Here is a 17,321-nt window from a genome sequence, read left to right as displayed (position 1 = left end):
AGGTAGTAAAAGCTTTGCTGAAGATGAAAGCTGGCAAGGTAGCAGGTTTGGATGGTATTGGCGAGGAATTCATTAAAAAAGGGGTGACTGTGTAGTTGACTGGTTGGTAAGGATATCTAATGTATGTATGACTCAAGGTGAGGTGCCTGAGGATTGGCGGAATGCATGCATAGTGCCACTGTACAAAGGCAAAGGGGATAAAGGTGAGTGCTCAAATTCCAGAGGTATAAGTTTGGTGAGTATTCCTGGGAAATTAAATGGGAGGGTATTGATTGAGAGGGTGAAGGCATGTACAGAGCATCAGACTGGGGAAGAGTAGTGTGGTTTCAGAAGTGGTAGAGGATGTGTGGATCAGATGTTTGCTTTGAAGAATGTATGCGGGAAATACTTAGAAAAGCAGATGGATTTGTATGTAACATTTATGGATCTGGAGAAGGCATATGATAGGGTGGAAGGTTTTAAGAGCATACGGTTTGGGAGGTAAGTTGTTAGAAGCAGTGAAAAGTTTTTACCAAGGACGCAAGGCATGTGTACAAGTAGGAAGAGAGGAAAGTGATTGGTTCCCTGTGAATGTCGGTTTGTGGCAGGGGTTCTTAATCTCTCAATTGTTGTTTAATGTGTTTATGGATGGGGTGGTTAGGGAGGTGAATGCATGAGTTTTGGAGGGAGGGGCAAGAAGCAGTCTGTTAGGGATGAGAGGGCTTGGAAAGCGAGTCAGTAGTTGTTTGCTGATGATACACTAACGGTGGCTGATTTGGGTGAGAAGGTGCAGAAGTTGGTGACTGAGTATGGTAAACTGTATGTAAGAAAACTGGCAGTAAATGTGAATAAGAGCAAAGTTATTAGGTTTAGTATGGTTGAGGGACAAGTTAACTGGGAGGTTAGTCTGAATGGAGAATAACTGGAGGAAGTGAAGTGTTTTAGACATCTGGGAGTGGACTTAGCAGTGGATGGAACCATGGAAGTGGAGGTGAGTCACAGGGTGGGGGAGGGAGCAAAGGTTCTCGGACCATCAAAGACAGGGTTGTGAGGAGGAGGGTGGATGTGCTGGAAATTAAATGTTTGAGGACAATATGTGGTGCAAGGTGGTTTGATTGAGTAAGTAATGAAAAGGTAAGAGATATGTGTGGAAATAAAGAGAGTGTGGTTGAGAGAGCAGAAGAGTTTGTGCTGAAATGGTTTGGACACATGGAAAGAATGAGTGAGGAAAGATTTATAAAGAGGACATATGTGTCAGAGGTGGAGGGAAGAAGTCGGAGACGAAATTGGAGGTGGAAATGATGGAATGAAAAAGACTTTGAGTGATTGGGACCTGAACATAGAGGAGGGTGAAAGGCATGCAAGGAATAGAGTGAAATGGGACGATGCGGTATACAGGGGTCGACATGCAGTCAATGGATTGAACCAGGGCATGTGACGTGCTTGTAGTAAAGCATGGAAAGGTCTGTGAGGCCTGAATGTGGAAAGGGAGCTGTGGTTTCAGTGCATTACACAGGACAGCTAGAGACTGCATGTGAATGAATGTGGCCTTGATGTCTTTCCCTAGTGCTACCTAGCACGCACGCAGGGGGAGGGGGTGCCATTTCATGTGTGGTGGGGTGGCAACAGGAATGGATGAAGGCAGGATGTATGAATATGTACATGTGTATATATGTATATGTCTGTGTATGTATACATATGTATACGTTGAAATGTATAGGTATGAATATGTGCGTGTGTGGGTGTTTATGTATATATATGTGTATGTGGGTAGGTAGGGCCATTCTTTTATCTGTTTCTTTGCGCTACCTCGCTAATGTGGGAGACAGCGATAAAGTATAATAAATAAATAAATATATATATATAGGTATTTATCACTATTATGCTTAATTACCATTTCCTGTGTCAGTGAGGTAGTGCAAGAAAACATAAAGAATGGCCCAACCACCCACATACACATACATATACATAAATGCCCATACACGCACAAATACATACATATACATTTCGACGTATACATACATATACATACAAAGACATATACATATATACACATGCACATATTCATACTTGCTACCCTCATCAATTCGCATCACCACTCTGCCAAACATGAAATAGCACAAAAACACACACACACACACACCCAGCAAGGTAGCGCCAGGAAAAGACGAAAAAGGCCACATTCATCTACACTCAGTTTCTAGCTGTCATGTGTAATGTCAGAATGGAGAAGTGAAGGAAAGGTAAAGCAACAGAAGTTGTTAAAGATACCCTTTAGATATTAACACTCTATGGGCTTCACATTATTCATCCGGTTTAAGGTAGTCTGTGTCTGTGTGGTATTGTTTTTTTTATTTTTCCAATTTCCCCATACCAGAGGAGGTGAAATCTATCTCCACTGAAAAGCAAGTGGTTCTTAGCTGCACAGCTAAAGGCTTCATTTATGTCTCTGTAGCTGTTCATCATCATCTACTGATGTGATTTTCATACTTATTCTTTTATCATCAGCAAAAAATGGTACAAAACTGTGCCTTATGTTTGTGTCAATGTCAGATGTAAGAATGAGGAACAGGAGGGATGCAAATAAAGTCCCTGGGGATAAGGACCTTCTTACTAAAAAATTAAAAAGGCACTGGAAATAACATGATTTACAACTACATTGTGATCTATTACTTCTATTACTTAAGAAGTTGTATATCCATCTCCAAATTTTTCCAGTTATTCCCATCTTCACATTTTATGTGCTATGACACTATGGTCACATTTGTCAAGTGCTTATGGGAGTGCTTTGCTTCCACCTTTGTGGAGTGAGGGTATGTGGGTCAGTATAAGACTCTCAGGAATGATGACAGAATCTTGACTTTTTTTCCAAAGGAGATTTAGTGAATGTACGAGAGGAGTCACATTTCTTTACGAAGACAGTTCCACGTCAGGGTATGGGGCTGAAGGCACAGGCATGCTCTCAAAGGCCCTCTCGAAATCTTGTATTAAGAAGGTGGTATCTGCTGTAAACAATCAGGAGACTACTGTTTAGGAAGAAGTCTGTTAGGTCATTTATTTCTAAAGTTCTTTTTGGCTCAGTGAATACCAATTCATACCACTATTTTAGAATCTCACCCATCTCCATACAGTCATCTGCTTCTGTTCTAAGTGGTTTTGAATTTGCATTTTGCATTCAAGTATTTTGGATTATTTCTTACTTCCATTACAGCATTTTCTTCTTTTCCTGTGTTTCTCATATCTAATTCATGGTCAATGTCCGATAAGTCACTTGCTAGCTTTTATTTCCTTTGCTGGGTGAGCTCTGGCTTCTTTAGAGGTTCTACATTTTTTTGCCTCCTTTTGTGCTTTACTTCTCACTGGTAAATATCTACAGCATGTATGATATCCAAAGTTGTCATGTCATTTACACATTCCTCCTCTATTTTGGTACTCAGCAGGGTTTTCCATTGTGTTACAGACATCTCATGGATCACATCCTCCCAGTTGATCTCTTTACTTTCAAAACAGATCACCAGTCAAAGAAATGAAAATAAACAATTCTGAGAACACTAACACACACACCTCACAAGTAAAACTGATGAAATTGAATACATAAATCATGAAAAACTGAAAGAGCATAATCTGTACAACCCAGAGAGAAGAAGGGAAAGATAATGATAATATATGCATGGCAGCAGACAGATGACATCAAGAAGACTGCTATGAATATAAAAGCCTAACAGACTGGAAGGTATAGAATCATGTCAGCAGTAATTTCCATAAGGTATCAAACAAGGATACCAGTGAATGTGGTAAGACCATTCAGTGTAATACCTGGAGAAACCATAGAAATACAAGGATTATCTACAAAAACATTAAAAGAGAAAATGGTAAACTTGACCCCTGATCACTCTTGGATCAACAATTATGGGAGATATGTGGGGGATGAGAGTAACATTGTTACTGAACAAATGAATCACAAGATGCACTAGCCCTGCCATCATGACAAAATCTCATCATAAATGCTCATAGGTAGAAAGATGCTCACTCCTCTAGTGTCTAGGTACATAGGCACAATCATCCATGTCTTGTAACCTTCTTTCATTATCACCCATATCAGTTTGGGATGGCAACAAGGTATTGGAAAAAGACTACATACATAACTGTACTGAACCCATAAGGAATAAGCACAAAGACAGACATGCCATGATCTGCCATGTTTGTACCTGCCAACAAGAAAATTTGTGTAAACTGCTGGAAGAATATACAACTTACTTGTATCAAAAGTTTGCTCAACAATTGTGTATCCTGCTGGCCTAGAATCTCTGTCATTGACAATTGCTAAATGCTCCACAACATATCCCATGTAACCTTCAGTCTTGCTGTGGCATAAGTAACGAGTTACCCTCCGGAAAAAGCCATCTTTATAAAGGTCAGCATCTATATCTTGATCATGGGTCTTAGATACCTGGAAAAGGAATTTCAGTAAATTAATAAATGCAAGGAGGAGTATGAAAGAATGGGGACAGAGTTTAAATAAAAGTGCAGTAAATGTAAGAATACAGTCATGTGTGAATGAGGTGTTAACAGTTTTAGAAAACTGTTATAGGCTGTGAAATTACTAGTTGGATACAATCATATAAGATAAAAGAATAAAAGTGGAAATGTATGATGGATGCAAAGGATTAGAGATGCTACTGAGGGGAAGAAAATGTCAAATAGTATATCGCTCAAAAGGAATTTACCTATGGAAGTTCAACAAAAGAGGAGGGAAGAATGTTAGATGTATAAAGCAGAATGTTAAGAAGCTGATAGAGGGAAGCAAAGAAAGAGTACACTGGGATAAGGGAGAAAGAATACTTCCCACATATTCCCCATGTGATGTAGAAGGTGACTAAAGAGGCAGGAGCAGGGGGCTGGAAAATCCCTCCACCCCTCCTTGTAATTAACTTTCTAAATGGGGAAACAGAAGGAGTCATGAAGGGAGTGTTCATCCTCCTTGAAGGCTCAGAGTGGGGTGTCTAAAAGAGTATGGATATAACCAAGATGAGAAAAAAGGAGAGATAGGTAGTATGTTTGAGGAAAGGAACCTGGATGTTTTGACTCTGAGTGAAACAAAGCTCAAGGGTAAAGGGAAAGAGTGGCTTGGGAATGTCTTGGGAGTAAAGTCAGGAGTTAGTGAGAGGACAAGAGCAAAGTAAGGAGTAGCACTGCTCCTGAAACAGGAGTTGAGGGAGTATGTGATAGAGTGTAAGTAAACTGTAGATTGATATGGGTAAACCAGAAAGTGCATGGAGAGAGGTGGGTGATTATTGGTGCCTATGCACCTGGTCATGAGAAGAAAGATCATTAGAAGCAAGTGTTTTGGGAGCAGCTTAGTGAGTGTGTTAGAAGGTTCGATGCACGAGACCGGGTTATAGTGATGGGTGACTTGAATGTAAATGTGGGTAATGTGGCAGTTGAGGGTATAATTGATGTACATGGGGTGTTCAGTGTTGTAAATGGCAATGGTGAAGAGCTTGTGGATTTGTGTGCTGAAAAAAGACTGGTGATTAGGATACCTGGCGGCTTCAAGAGAGATATACATAAGTATACACATGCAAGCAGAAGAGATGGCCAGAGGTCATTATGGGATTACGTGCTAATTGATAGGCATGTAAAAGAAAGGCTTTTGAATGTTAATGTGCTGAGAAGGACAACTGGAGGGATGTGTGATCACTATCTTGTGGAGGCAAAGGTGAAGATTTGTAGAGGTTTTCAGAAAAGAAGAGAGAATGTTGGGGAGAAGAGAGTGGTGAAAGTAAGTAAGCTTGGAAAAGAGACTTGTGTGAGGAAGTACCAGGAGAGGTTGAGTGCAAAATGGCAAAAGGTGAGAGCATATGACTTAAGGGGAGTGGGCAAGGAATGGGAAGTATTTAAGGAAGCCGTGATGGCTTGCGCAAAAGGTGCACATGGCATGAGAAAGGTGGGAGAAGGGCAGATTAGAAAGGGTAGTGAATGGTGGGATGAAGAAGTAAGATTGTTTCAGAAAGAGGAGAGAGGAACAGAGAGGCATATGGACGAATTTTGCAGGGAAGTAGTGCAAGTGACTGGGAGATGTATAAAAGAGTGGCAAGAGGTCAAGAGAAAGGTGAAAGAGGTGAAAAAGAGGGCAAATGAGAGTTGGTGTGAGAGAGTAACACTAAATTTTAGGGAGGATAAAAAGATGTTTTGGAAGGAGGTAAATAAAGTGCACAAGACAAGAGAACAAATGGGAACATCAGTTAAAGGGGCAAATGGGGAAGCAATAACAAGTAGTAATGAAGTGAGAAGATGGAGTGAATATTTTGAAGGTTTGTTGAATGTGTTTGATGATGGAGTGGCAGATACAGGGTGTTTCAGTCGGGGTGGTGTGCAAAGTGAGAAGTCAAGGAGAATGGTTTGGTAAACAGGGAAGAGGTAGTGAAAGCTTTGCGGAAAATGAAAGCCGGCAAGGCGGTGGGTTTGGATGGTATTACAGTGGACTGTATTAAAAAAAGGGGGTGACGGTGTTGTTGACTGGTTGGTAAGGATAGTCAGGGTATGTATGGATCATGGTGAAGTGCCTGAGGATTTGAGGAAAGCATGCATAGTGCCATTGTATAAAGGCAAAAGGGATAAAGGTGACTGTTCACATTACAGAGATATAAGTTTGTTGAGTATTCCTGGGAAATTACAAGTGAGGGTATTGATTGTGAGGGTAAAAGCATGTACAGGGTATCAGATTGGGGGAAAGCAGTGTGGTTTCAGAAGTAATAGAGGATGTGTGGACCAGGTGTTTGCTTTGGAGAATGTATGTGAGAAATACTTAGAAATACATATGGATCTAGAGAGGGAATATGATAGGGTTGATAGAGATGCTTTGTGGAAGGTTTTCAGAGTATATGACGTGGGGGATAAGTTGCTTGAAGCAGTGAAAAGTATTTACCAAGGATGTAAGAAATGTGTACGAGTAGGGAGAGAGGAAAGTGACTGGTTCTCAGTGAGTCTGTTTGCAGCAGGGGTGCATGATGTATCCATGGTTGTTTAACTTGTTATGGATGGGGTGGTTAGGGAGGTTAATGCAAGAGTTTTGGAGAGATGGGGGAAGTACACAGTCTGTTGTGGATGATGGAGCACTGGATGCTGATTTGGGTGAGAAACTGCAGATGTTGGTGACTGAGTTTCATACAGTGTGTGAAAGAAGAAAGTTGTGAGAAAATGTGAATAAGGGCAAGGTTATCAGGTTCAGCAGGGTTGAGGGACAAGTTAATTGGGAGGTAAGTTTGAATGGAGAAAAAATGGAGGAAGTGTTTAAAATATCTGGGAGTGGACTTAGCAGCAGATAGAACCATGGAAATGGAAGTGCATCACAGGGTGGGGGAGGGGGGCAAAGGTTCTGGGAGCGTTGAAGAATATGTGGAAGGCGAGAATGTTATCTCAGAGAGCAAAAATGGATATGTTTGAGGGAATAGAGGTTCCAACAATGTTATATTGTTCTAGGAATGGGCTATAGATAGGGTTGTGAGGAGGAGGGTGGATGTGTTGGAAATGAGATGTTTGGGGACAATATGTGGTGTGAGGTGGTTTGATCAAGTAAGTAATGAAAGGATAAGAGAGATGTGTGGTAATAAAAAGTGAGGTTGAGAGAGCAGAGGAAGGTGTATTGAAATGGCTTGGACACATGGAGACAATGAGTGAGGAAAGATTGACAAAGAGGATACATGTGTCAGAGGTGGATGGAACAAGGAGAAGCAGGAGACCAAATTGGAGGTGGAAGGATGGAGTGAAAAAGATTTTGAGCGATTGGGGCCTGATTATACAGGAGGGTGAAAGGCGTGCAAGGAATGGGGTGAATTGGAACGATGTGGTATGCAGGGGTCAACACGAAGTCAATAGACTGAACAAGGGTATGTGAAGCATCTGGGGTTAACCATGGAAAGTTTTGTGGGGCCTGGATGTGGAAAGGGAGCTATGGTTTCGGTGCATTACACATGACAGCTAGAGACTGAATGTAAATGAATGTGGCCTTTTTTGTCTTTTCCTGCCGCTACCTCAGTGGAATGGGGGGGGGGGGGGGGATGCTATGTCATGTGTGGTGGGTTGACGAAGGGAATGGATGAGGGCGGCAAGTTTGGTTGTGTACATGTGTACTCATAGGAATGTCTGTGTATGTATATGTATGTATACATTGAAATGTGTATGTATGTATATGGGCATGTGTGGGCGTTTATGTATATACATGTGTATGTGGGTGGGTTGGGCCATTCCTCGTCTGTTTCCTTATGCTACCTCGCTGACACGGGAGATGGTGATTAAGTATAATAAATAAATATATATAACTAAGAAATTGCACTGGAAAAAAAGTGAAAAAGGAAAAAGGTGGATGTAAGAGTGGAAAAGTTAATGTGAGAAGTAAGGAAGGGGAGTTGCTGAATCAAAAGAAGGTGAAAGGAAGATGGAAAGAGTACTTTGAAGAACTTATCAATGAGGGAAATGGTGCAGCAGCAGTTGTTATATGCATGGGTATCTAGGATGGAAAGAAAAGGAAAAGTGCAGAGGTCTGTAGCAACAACGGAGGTAAAAAAGAAAAGGGGCAATAATGAAATTGAAGGTAGGAAAGGCATCCCTGGACTGGATGGGATTACTGCTGTAATGCTGAAGTATTGAGGAGACACTTTGATAAGATTGGATGCATTTGATATGTAACAGCATGGAAATAGAAGGCTGTGTCTGAGGACTGGGTGAAAGCTAATATCATTCCTTTATTCAAAGGAAAAGGTGCTAAGAATGTATGCAGCAATTATAAGAGACCAAGCCTCTCAAGTATACCAGAAAAAGTGTATGCAAGAGTATTGATTGACAGAGTGATGGAATTGACTATATGCATAAGTGATGAGCAAGAGGGGGGTTTTAGAAAAGGTAGGGAATGTGTGGGTCAGATCTTTGTGGTGAAAATGACTATGGAAAAGTATCTTGCAAAAGGTAAGAAGCTGTATAAAGCTTTTATGGATATGGAGAGTGTAAGACAGAGTCAAATGGAATGCTGTATTGGATGTGTTAAGGATATATGGGGTAGGGGAAAACTGTTGGATGGTGTAAAATTCTTCTATAGAGAAGGAAATAAATGTGTAAGAGTGAATGGAGAGTTGAGGGAAAGTTTCACTTTATATCTGGGTGTGAGGCAGGGCTGTGACGCTAGTGAGACCTTTTAACATATCTATGAATAGAGAGATAAGAGAAATTAAAGCAAAACTAAGGAAAACTAGAGATGCAGTGTGGTGGTGAAGTATGGTGGCTAGTGACAAGCCTGTTTGTGGAATGATAGTGTTGTTTGCTAAGAGTGAAGAAGAATTGTAGAAGGTTGTATGTTTTTTATGATGTGAGAACAGGCAATTGAAGGGAAATGCAAGTACCAATATCTGAATATAAGCACAGTTTAAGTATAGATTTTGCGAAGCCCTATACAGAGAGAAGAAAGTGTACTAAACTATGCTATATATATGGAGGGAGAACGACTGGAAAATATATAGATATGGAGGGAGAATGACTGGAAAATATGACAGAATTTAAATACAGGTACACCACCGATTTTCTGGCACTCTTGGTTCTAAAGCCTTGCTGGATTAACCATTTTGCCGGACCAACCGTGGTCACAAAATAATCATTCATCAACACACCTCTAACCCACTAATCATAGATCTCCCATGCATCTAAAGTATACCATTGACTGCTAGAAATCTAAATCAAACAAATATTAAATGTTTGAGCACCCTAAGATGGTAAGTCTGTCCTTAGATTGTTTGAATCCTTTGGGGTCTTCTCCATCTCCTGTTCTTAGTGTTGTCCTAGGTGTACATCACCAGAATAATGCAGTTTCATCAGCATTATACTCCTGCTCAGGACTGAGGTGCTTGTCAGCTATGAGTTTTGCAAATTTGTCCACATACTTGACAGATCCTTCGTGGTTTGTAGACCGCTTTTCTCTGTACACTTTATCAATGGTAATTCCATGACAGTTCTTGAATCTTTGAAGCCATCCTTCACTATAGTTATGCTTATGTTGTAATCTAAGTTCTTTATGGAACAACTTAGCATGGTCCATTATCATGCTACCTGACAAGTCCACTCCATCACTCCGACGCTGTCAAAAGCATTCCATCATCACTCAATCGTGCTCAGTACTCTTACTTTCATAGTTTTTTCTAATCGTCATTTGCTTCTTGGAATTGCTGTCTGCATAGAATTTCAATATTTTCTCCCTTTGCTTCTTTATATCATAAACAGTTGATGAACCAATACCGTAAATGTCACACAGCTTGCGCACCGAAACATCATGGTCCATTTTTCTCAACAGTTCTACTTTATCTTGTATTGATATGGACTGGTGTTTATGTTCAACACCACAACTGACAGTCTCATAAGTCTTAGAAGCCACAGCTGGGGTTAAATTTAAGCAAAATAAGCTGAGAATCTCACAGAATTGCAGTGTCACCACCAGCAAGTGCAGTGTAAAGAATGTAAATAAGTGTGCCTTACACACAATGCCATCTGTGGCCGCCCAGTAAACAAGTCTGGTGGCTGCGATAATTTCAAGTTCCCTCATGCAATTTTGTCCGGACTAAAGGAGGTGCCAAACCATCAGTTGCTGGAAATTCAGTGGTGTACCTGTATTTAGGAGCTATCTTGGGTAGCTCTGGTGAGGGCAGAGGAGTCACCAGGTCCTTTAACAGAATAATGAAGCAAAGAGGGGTAAGTATGGCATGGTAGTTTAAAAAGGATTATGGGAAAACCTAGTTCTCCCAACCCTGACCTATGCAGCTAAAACATGGCCATGGGATGAATCACAAAGGTCAAGAATCCAGGCTGTGGAAATGCATTATTTGAGAGGAGTATGGGGTGTGGCTTGATAGAATGAAAAAAGTAATGAGGGGGTGTACGAAAGATTCGAATATGGCAAGGAATGCAAAGGGAACGAATTGAGGAGTTGTAGAGAGAGAAAAAACTAACAATTTGAGGTGGTTTGGGCATGTAGAAAGAATGCAAGACAGGGAGTTTACAAGGACACTGTATGACAGTATGATTAAAGGAGTTGGCATGAGAGGAAGATCACTGTGACATGGGGAAATACAGAGAAAGAGTACTCAAGGGAGAGAAAAGGGGAAGAATTCACGGAAAGGTATATACAAGGGAGGCATGTAAGGACAGGAAAAGTGGAGTCTCTTTTGCTCTGGCCACCCCCTTGTTGAGTGTTCCAAAAATGAATAGGAATCAGACAAACAGTTTGACAGATGGATAATAAGGCTGACAGGGTGTCTTATCATTCCCTGGTGGAGGCAAGGGTGAAGGTTCGAGGAGGTTTTTCAAAAAGAGGAATTGATATGAGTAAGAGAAGGGTGGTGAAAGTAAGCAAGCTTAAAAAAGAGATGTGTATGTGAAGGAATAACAGGAGAGAGTAAACAAAGTAAGGGGACTGGATGAGGAATGAGAGATATTTAGGGAAGCAATCTTCGCATGTACAAGAAAAGTGTGTGGCATGCAGAGGGTGGGAGGTGGGCAGGTGAAGAAAGGTAGTGAGTGATGGGATGACGAGGTAAAGTTGCTGGTGAAACAGAAAAGAAAGGTGTATGTGTGGTGCTTACATGAAAGGAGAGCAAATGAATAGATGATGTACAAGTAAAAGCAGCAGGCAGTAAAGAGGAGGTGCAGGGGTTCAAAAAGAGGGTAAATGAAAATTAGTATGCTTCAGCAAGATTAAGATGTTTCAGAGGAGGTTAATAGTGTTAGAAAAACAAGAATACAAATAGGAACATCAGTGAAAGGGAGCAAATGGGGAAGTGGTAACAGGTAATAATGAAGTAAAGAAAAGATGGAGTACACTGAAGGATTGTTGAATGTGATCAATGATGGGGTGGTAGTTGTAGGGCGCTTTAAGCTGCGGAGGTATGTGAAGTGAGAGAGTCATAAATAGAGGTTTGATAAAGCTTTGCATAGGATGAAATGTAGCAAGGTGACTGGAATGAAGAGCACTGCAGTTGAATTCCTTCTGAGAATGGGTAACTGTGTTGTTGATTGTTTGCTTAGAATTTTCAGTGTATGTATGGATCGTGGTGAGGTGCCTTAGGGTTGGCAGAATGCATGTATGGGACCACTGAATAAAGGCAAGGGTGGACAAATGTGAGTGTTCAAACTACAGAGGTACAACTTTGTTGAGTGCATCTGATAAGTTGGATGGGAGGAACAATGAGGCTTCAGGAGTGATAGAAGATTTATCTGCATTAGGTGCTTGCTTTAAAGAATCTATGAGAGAAATGCTTTGAGAAACAGAAGGATTTCTATGTGGCTCTCAAAGATTTTGAGAAATCATATGATAGGAATAACAGAAATGCCTTGTGAAAGGCAATACATGGTACGGGAGGAAAGCTACTACAAGAAGCGAGAAGCTTTTATCAAAAGTTTAAGCATGTGAGTTGAGAAGATGGAGAAAAAAGTGCATGGTTTCAAGTGATGGTTGGTCTGGGACAGGAGTGAGTGATGTCACCATGGCTTTTTAATTTGTTTATGGATGGGGTGGTGAAGGAGGTAAATGCAAGGGGTTCAGAGTGATGGGTAAGTATACAGTTTTCAGTGGGTTGGGGAGGGGTGGGGGTGGGTTTATGGGGGGAGTATGACAGTTGTTTCATAATGACAAATTGCAGGTAGCAGATGCAAATGAGAAATTCTAGAAGCTGGTGTGTGGAAGAGTGTGCGGTGGGAGGAAATTCTGAGTAAATATGAATAAAGGCAAGGTTACTAGGTTTAATAGGGCAGAGGGACAGGTTAGTTGGGGTGTGACTATGAATGGAGATAATTTGGAGGAAGTAAAGTGTTTTGATTGATATGGGGGGAGAAAGGATGAAAAAGGTGAGAATTTATTTGGGAGCTACCTTGGGATAGTTTGGTGATATGGAAGGAAATAAGGGAGAGAGCAGTACAAGGTAGACTAATCATCATGTCCCATAATAGAATAATGAAGGGGAGAGGTGTAAGTATGGAAGTGAAGAAAGGAGTAAGGGACAACATAGTCCTCCCAACCCTGACTTATGCAGCCAAAACATAGACATGGGTTGAGTCACAGAGGTCAAGAATCCAGGCTGTGGAAATGAGCTATATGAAAAGAGCAAGTGGTATGGCTAAAAGGAAAGAAAGAAAGAAATGAGGGAGTGTGTGAGAGATCTGGTATGGCAGGGAATACAAAGGGAATGAACTGCAGAGTGGTAAAGCGTGTGAAGTGTAATACTCTGAGGGGTTTGGACATGTGAAAAGAATGAAAGATGGGAAGTTTACAAGAAGAATATATAATAGTATAATTAAAGAGATTAGTATGAGAAGACTACCTGTGACATGGGGAAATAGAAAAGAGTACTGATTGGGAAAGAAATGGTGGAAATATGTATGGCATGGTGTATATGATGGAGGCATGTAAATGATAGATATAAGTGGAGACTCATTTGCTGTGGCCATCCCCTTTATGATAGTTCTTGGAGGGAATGGGCATCAGAGATATAGATAGATAGATAGACAGACATATAGACAGAAGTGTTTTAGATATCTGGGAGTGGATGTTGCAACAAATGGAAGCATGAAGCAGAAGCGATTCATAGGACAGGAGGAGGGGGTGAAGCTTCTGAGAGTACTACGGAATGTGTGGAAAAAGAAGTTATTATCTTTCAATATCTAAAAGATGGAACAAAAGAGAGAGCCAAGTAAGTAGTGCTCATCCTCCTTAAAGGTTCATACTGAGGTGTCTAAATGTGTGTGGATGTAACCAAGATGAAAAGAGAGAAGAAACAAATAGTATGTTTAAGGAAAGAAAACTGGATGTTCTGGCTCTAAGTGAAACAAATTTCAAGGGCAAAGGGGAGGAATGGTATTTTTAAATGCTTTAGTAGTAAAGTTAGGGGTTGGTGAAAGGCCAAGCGCTAATATAGAAGTAGCACTACTCCTGAAGCAGGAACTGTAGGAGTGTATGAAAGCATGTATGGAAGTAAATTGTAGACTAATGAGGGTAAAAATGAAAGTGGATGGCACAAGATGAATGATCATTAGTGCTTATGCACTTGGCCATGAGGAAGAAAAATTAGTGTAGGCAAGTATTCTGGGAGCAGCTGAGTGAGCTTCCCAGCCATTTTAATGTATGAGACGGGGTATCAATGATGGTAGATATGAATGCAGAGGTGAGTAATGTGGTAGCTGAGGGTAGAATTAGGGGGTATGGGGTATTCAGTATTATGAATGGAAACAGTGAACAGCTTTTAGAGTTGTGAGTAAATGAGGCCTTTACACTGTCTATTCCTGGCACAAATTCACTACTGTGAGAAAAGGCAAACATGTGAAATAGAATGTAAAAGTATGAAAAAATAAAAAAATAAATCAGTCATCAACCTGTGTTTTGCTGTGGTGCAGTGTTTACGTTTACACTAGGTGCTTTATCAACCTGCGTTTTGCTGTGGTGTAGTGTTTACGTTTACACTAGGTGCTTTATCAACCTGTGTTTTGCTGTGGTGTAGTGTTTACGTTTACACTAGGTGCTTTATCAACCTGCGTTTTGCTGTGGTGTAGTGTTTACGTTTACACTAGGTGCTTTATCAACCTGCGTTTTGCTCTGGTGTAGTGTTTACGTTTACACTAGGTGCTTTATCAACCTGTGTTTTGCTGTGGTGTAGAGCTTATCTTTACACTAGGTGCTTTATCAACCTGTGTTTTGCTGTGGTGTTGAGCTTATGTCTACATTAGGTGCTTTATCAACCTGTGTTTTGCTGTGGTGCAGTGTTTACGTTTACACTAGGTGCTTTATCAACCTGTGTTTTGCTGTGGTGTAGAGCTTATCTTTACACTAGGTGCTTTATCAACCTGTGTTTTGCTGTGGTGTAGAGCTTATGTCTACATTAGGTGCTTTATCAACCTGTGTTTTGCTGTGGTGTAGAGCTTATGTCTACATTAGGTGCTTTATCAACCTGTGTTTTGCTGTGTTTATGTTTACACTAGGTGCTTTATCAACCTGTATTTTGCTGTGGTGTAGAGCTTATGTTTACACTAGGTGCTTTATCAACCATGTTTTGCTGTGGTGTAGTGTTTATGTTTAAACTAAGTGCTTTATCAACCTGTGTTTTGCTGTGGTGGAGTGTTTATGTTTACACTAAGCGCTTTATCAACCATGTTTTGCTGTGCTGGAGTGTTTATGTTTACACTAAGTGCTTTATCAACCGTGTTTTGCTGTGGTGGAGTGTTTATGTTTACACTAGGTGGTTTATCAAACCTGTGTTTTGCTGTGCTGGAGTGTTTATGTTTACACTAGGTGCTTTATCAACCTATGTTTTGCTGTGGTGGAATAACCCCCTTTCTTAACAAATTCAATAGGATTACTGTCGTCTCCTGCTGCTTTGCGACATTTCATCTTCTCTCTTCACGAACTCACTCTCCATGACCCTCTTACATTGTACACCACCCTAACTAAAACAACATCTGCCACTCTATTATCAAACACATTTACAAATCCTTCAAAATACTACATCTCCTCATTCCATCAGTATCTGTTATCACCTCCTTTTGCCCCTTCAATATTGTTCCCATATATTCTCTTGTCTTTTGCACATTATCTACTGTCGTCTCCTGCTGCTTTGCAACATTTCATCTTCTCTCTTCACGAACTCACTCTCCATGACCCTCTTACATTGTACACCACCCTAACTAAAACAACATCTGCCACTCTATTATCAAACACATTTACAAATCCTTCAAAATACTACATCTCCTCATTCCATCAGTATCTGTTATCACCTCCTTTTGCCCCTTCAATATTGTTCCCATATATTCTCTTGTCTTTTGCACATTATCTACCTCCTTCCTAAACATCTTTTTATTCTCCCTAAAGTTTAATGATACTCTCTTATCCCATCTCTCATAAGCTCTCTTTTTCAAATCCTGCACCTTCCTCTTTCAGCTTTCTCATATACATCTCCTGGTCATTTGCACTCCTTCCCTAGTAAGTACTGCCCAAATGCCTCCCCTTTCTCATTCACAAGCAATTTTCCTTCATCCCACCACTCACTATCCTTTCTAATCTCCCCACCTCCCACCTTTCCCATGCCACATGTATATCTTGCACATACCATCACTGCTTTCCTAAATACCTCCCATTCCACATCCACTCCCCTCACTTCTTTGCTCTCACCTTTTGTCATTCTACATTCAATCTCTCCTGGCATTTCTTATCACAAATCTCCTTTCCAAACTCACTTATTTTCACCACTGTCTTCTCCCCAACAATGTTTCCTTTCGAAAACCTCTACATCTCTTCAACCTTGTCTCCACAAGACAGTGATCAGACATCTCACCAACTGTCCCCTTCAGCACATTTACTTCCAAAAGTCTCTTTTTTACATGCCTATAAATTAGTACTTAATCTTATAATGAGTGCAGACCATCTCGTACTCACATATGTATACTTACAAACATCTTTCTTTTTATACCAGGTATTCCCAATCACCAGTCTCTCAGCACGCAACACCACAAGCTCTTCAACATTTCCATTAAAAACACCGAATACCCAACTTACCTTCATATTCAAATCACCTATCACTAATACCTGGTCTCACGCACCAAAACTACTGATGCAATTACACAGCTGCTCCCAAAACACTTGCCTTTCATGATCCTTGTTCTCATGACCAGATGCACAGGCACCAATAATCACCCATCCCTCTCCATCCAATTTCAGTTTTACCCATATCAGTCTAGGCTTACTTTCTGACACTCTATCACATATTCCTGCTTCAGGAGTAGTGCTACTCCTTCCCTTGCTCTTGTCCCCTCACCAATCCCTGAATTTACTCCTAAGGCATTTTCAAACATTCTTCCCCTTTCGCCTTGAGCTTCATTTTACTCATAGCCAAAACATCCAGGTTCCTTTCCTCAAACATACTACCTATCTCTCCTTTCTTCTCGTCTTGGTTACATCCACACACATTCAGGCATTACAATCTGAGCCTTTGAGGAGGAGGAGTACTCCCTGCCTGGTTCCTTCTTCTGTTTCCCCTTTTAGAAACTGAAATACAAGAAGGGGAGGGTTTCCAGGCCCCCGCCTCCTTTACTTGCCTTCTATGACACATGGGGAATAAGGAGGTAAAATTCTTTCTCCCCTACTTCAGGGATACGACCTTTTCAAATGGGGCAAAATCTTTTTCAAATCCAAACTAGAATCATGGGTCTTATGTTATTTAAGTCCTCAGATAATGAGAAACAACTGTACAAAGTAAACAGTTTGATGGGTTTGACCTGAACTTTATGGGTCAGGCCAAATCTTCAAGTTATGAGCCAGATTA

General features: G+C 40.8%; 1 protein-coding gene across 1 annotated transcript in view; it reads right to left on the bottom strand.

Annotated features, from left to right (window-relative positions):
- Mvb12 (multivesicular body subunit 12-like Mvb12) overlaps positions 1-17,321 on the bottom strand; it is a 189,840-nt gene that overhangs the window by 126,760 nt on the left and 45,759 nt on the right. Inside the window, exon 3 of the mRNA XM_071683745.1 lies at positions 4,237-4,429. Within this exon, the coding sequence (XP_071539846.1) occupies positions 4,237-4,429 (193 nt within the window). The remainder of the gene's footprint in view (positions 1-4,236; positions 4,430-17,321) is intronic.

The sequence above is a fragment of the Panulirus ornatus genome, chromosome 37 (genome assembly GCF_036320965.1).
Source record: "Panulirus ornatus isolate Po-2019 chromosome 37, ASM3632096v1, whole genome shotgun sequence".
Taxonomy (NCBI): Eukaryota; Metazoa; Arthropoda; class Malacostraca; order Decapoda; family Palinuridae; genus Panulirus; species Panulirus ornatus.
This window is presented reverse-complemented; position numbering and strand designations above follow the sequence as displayed.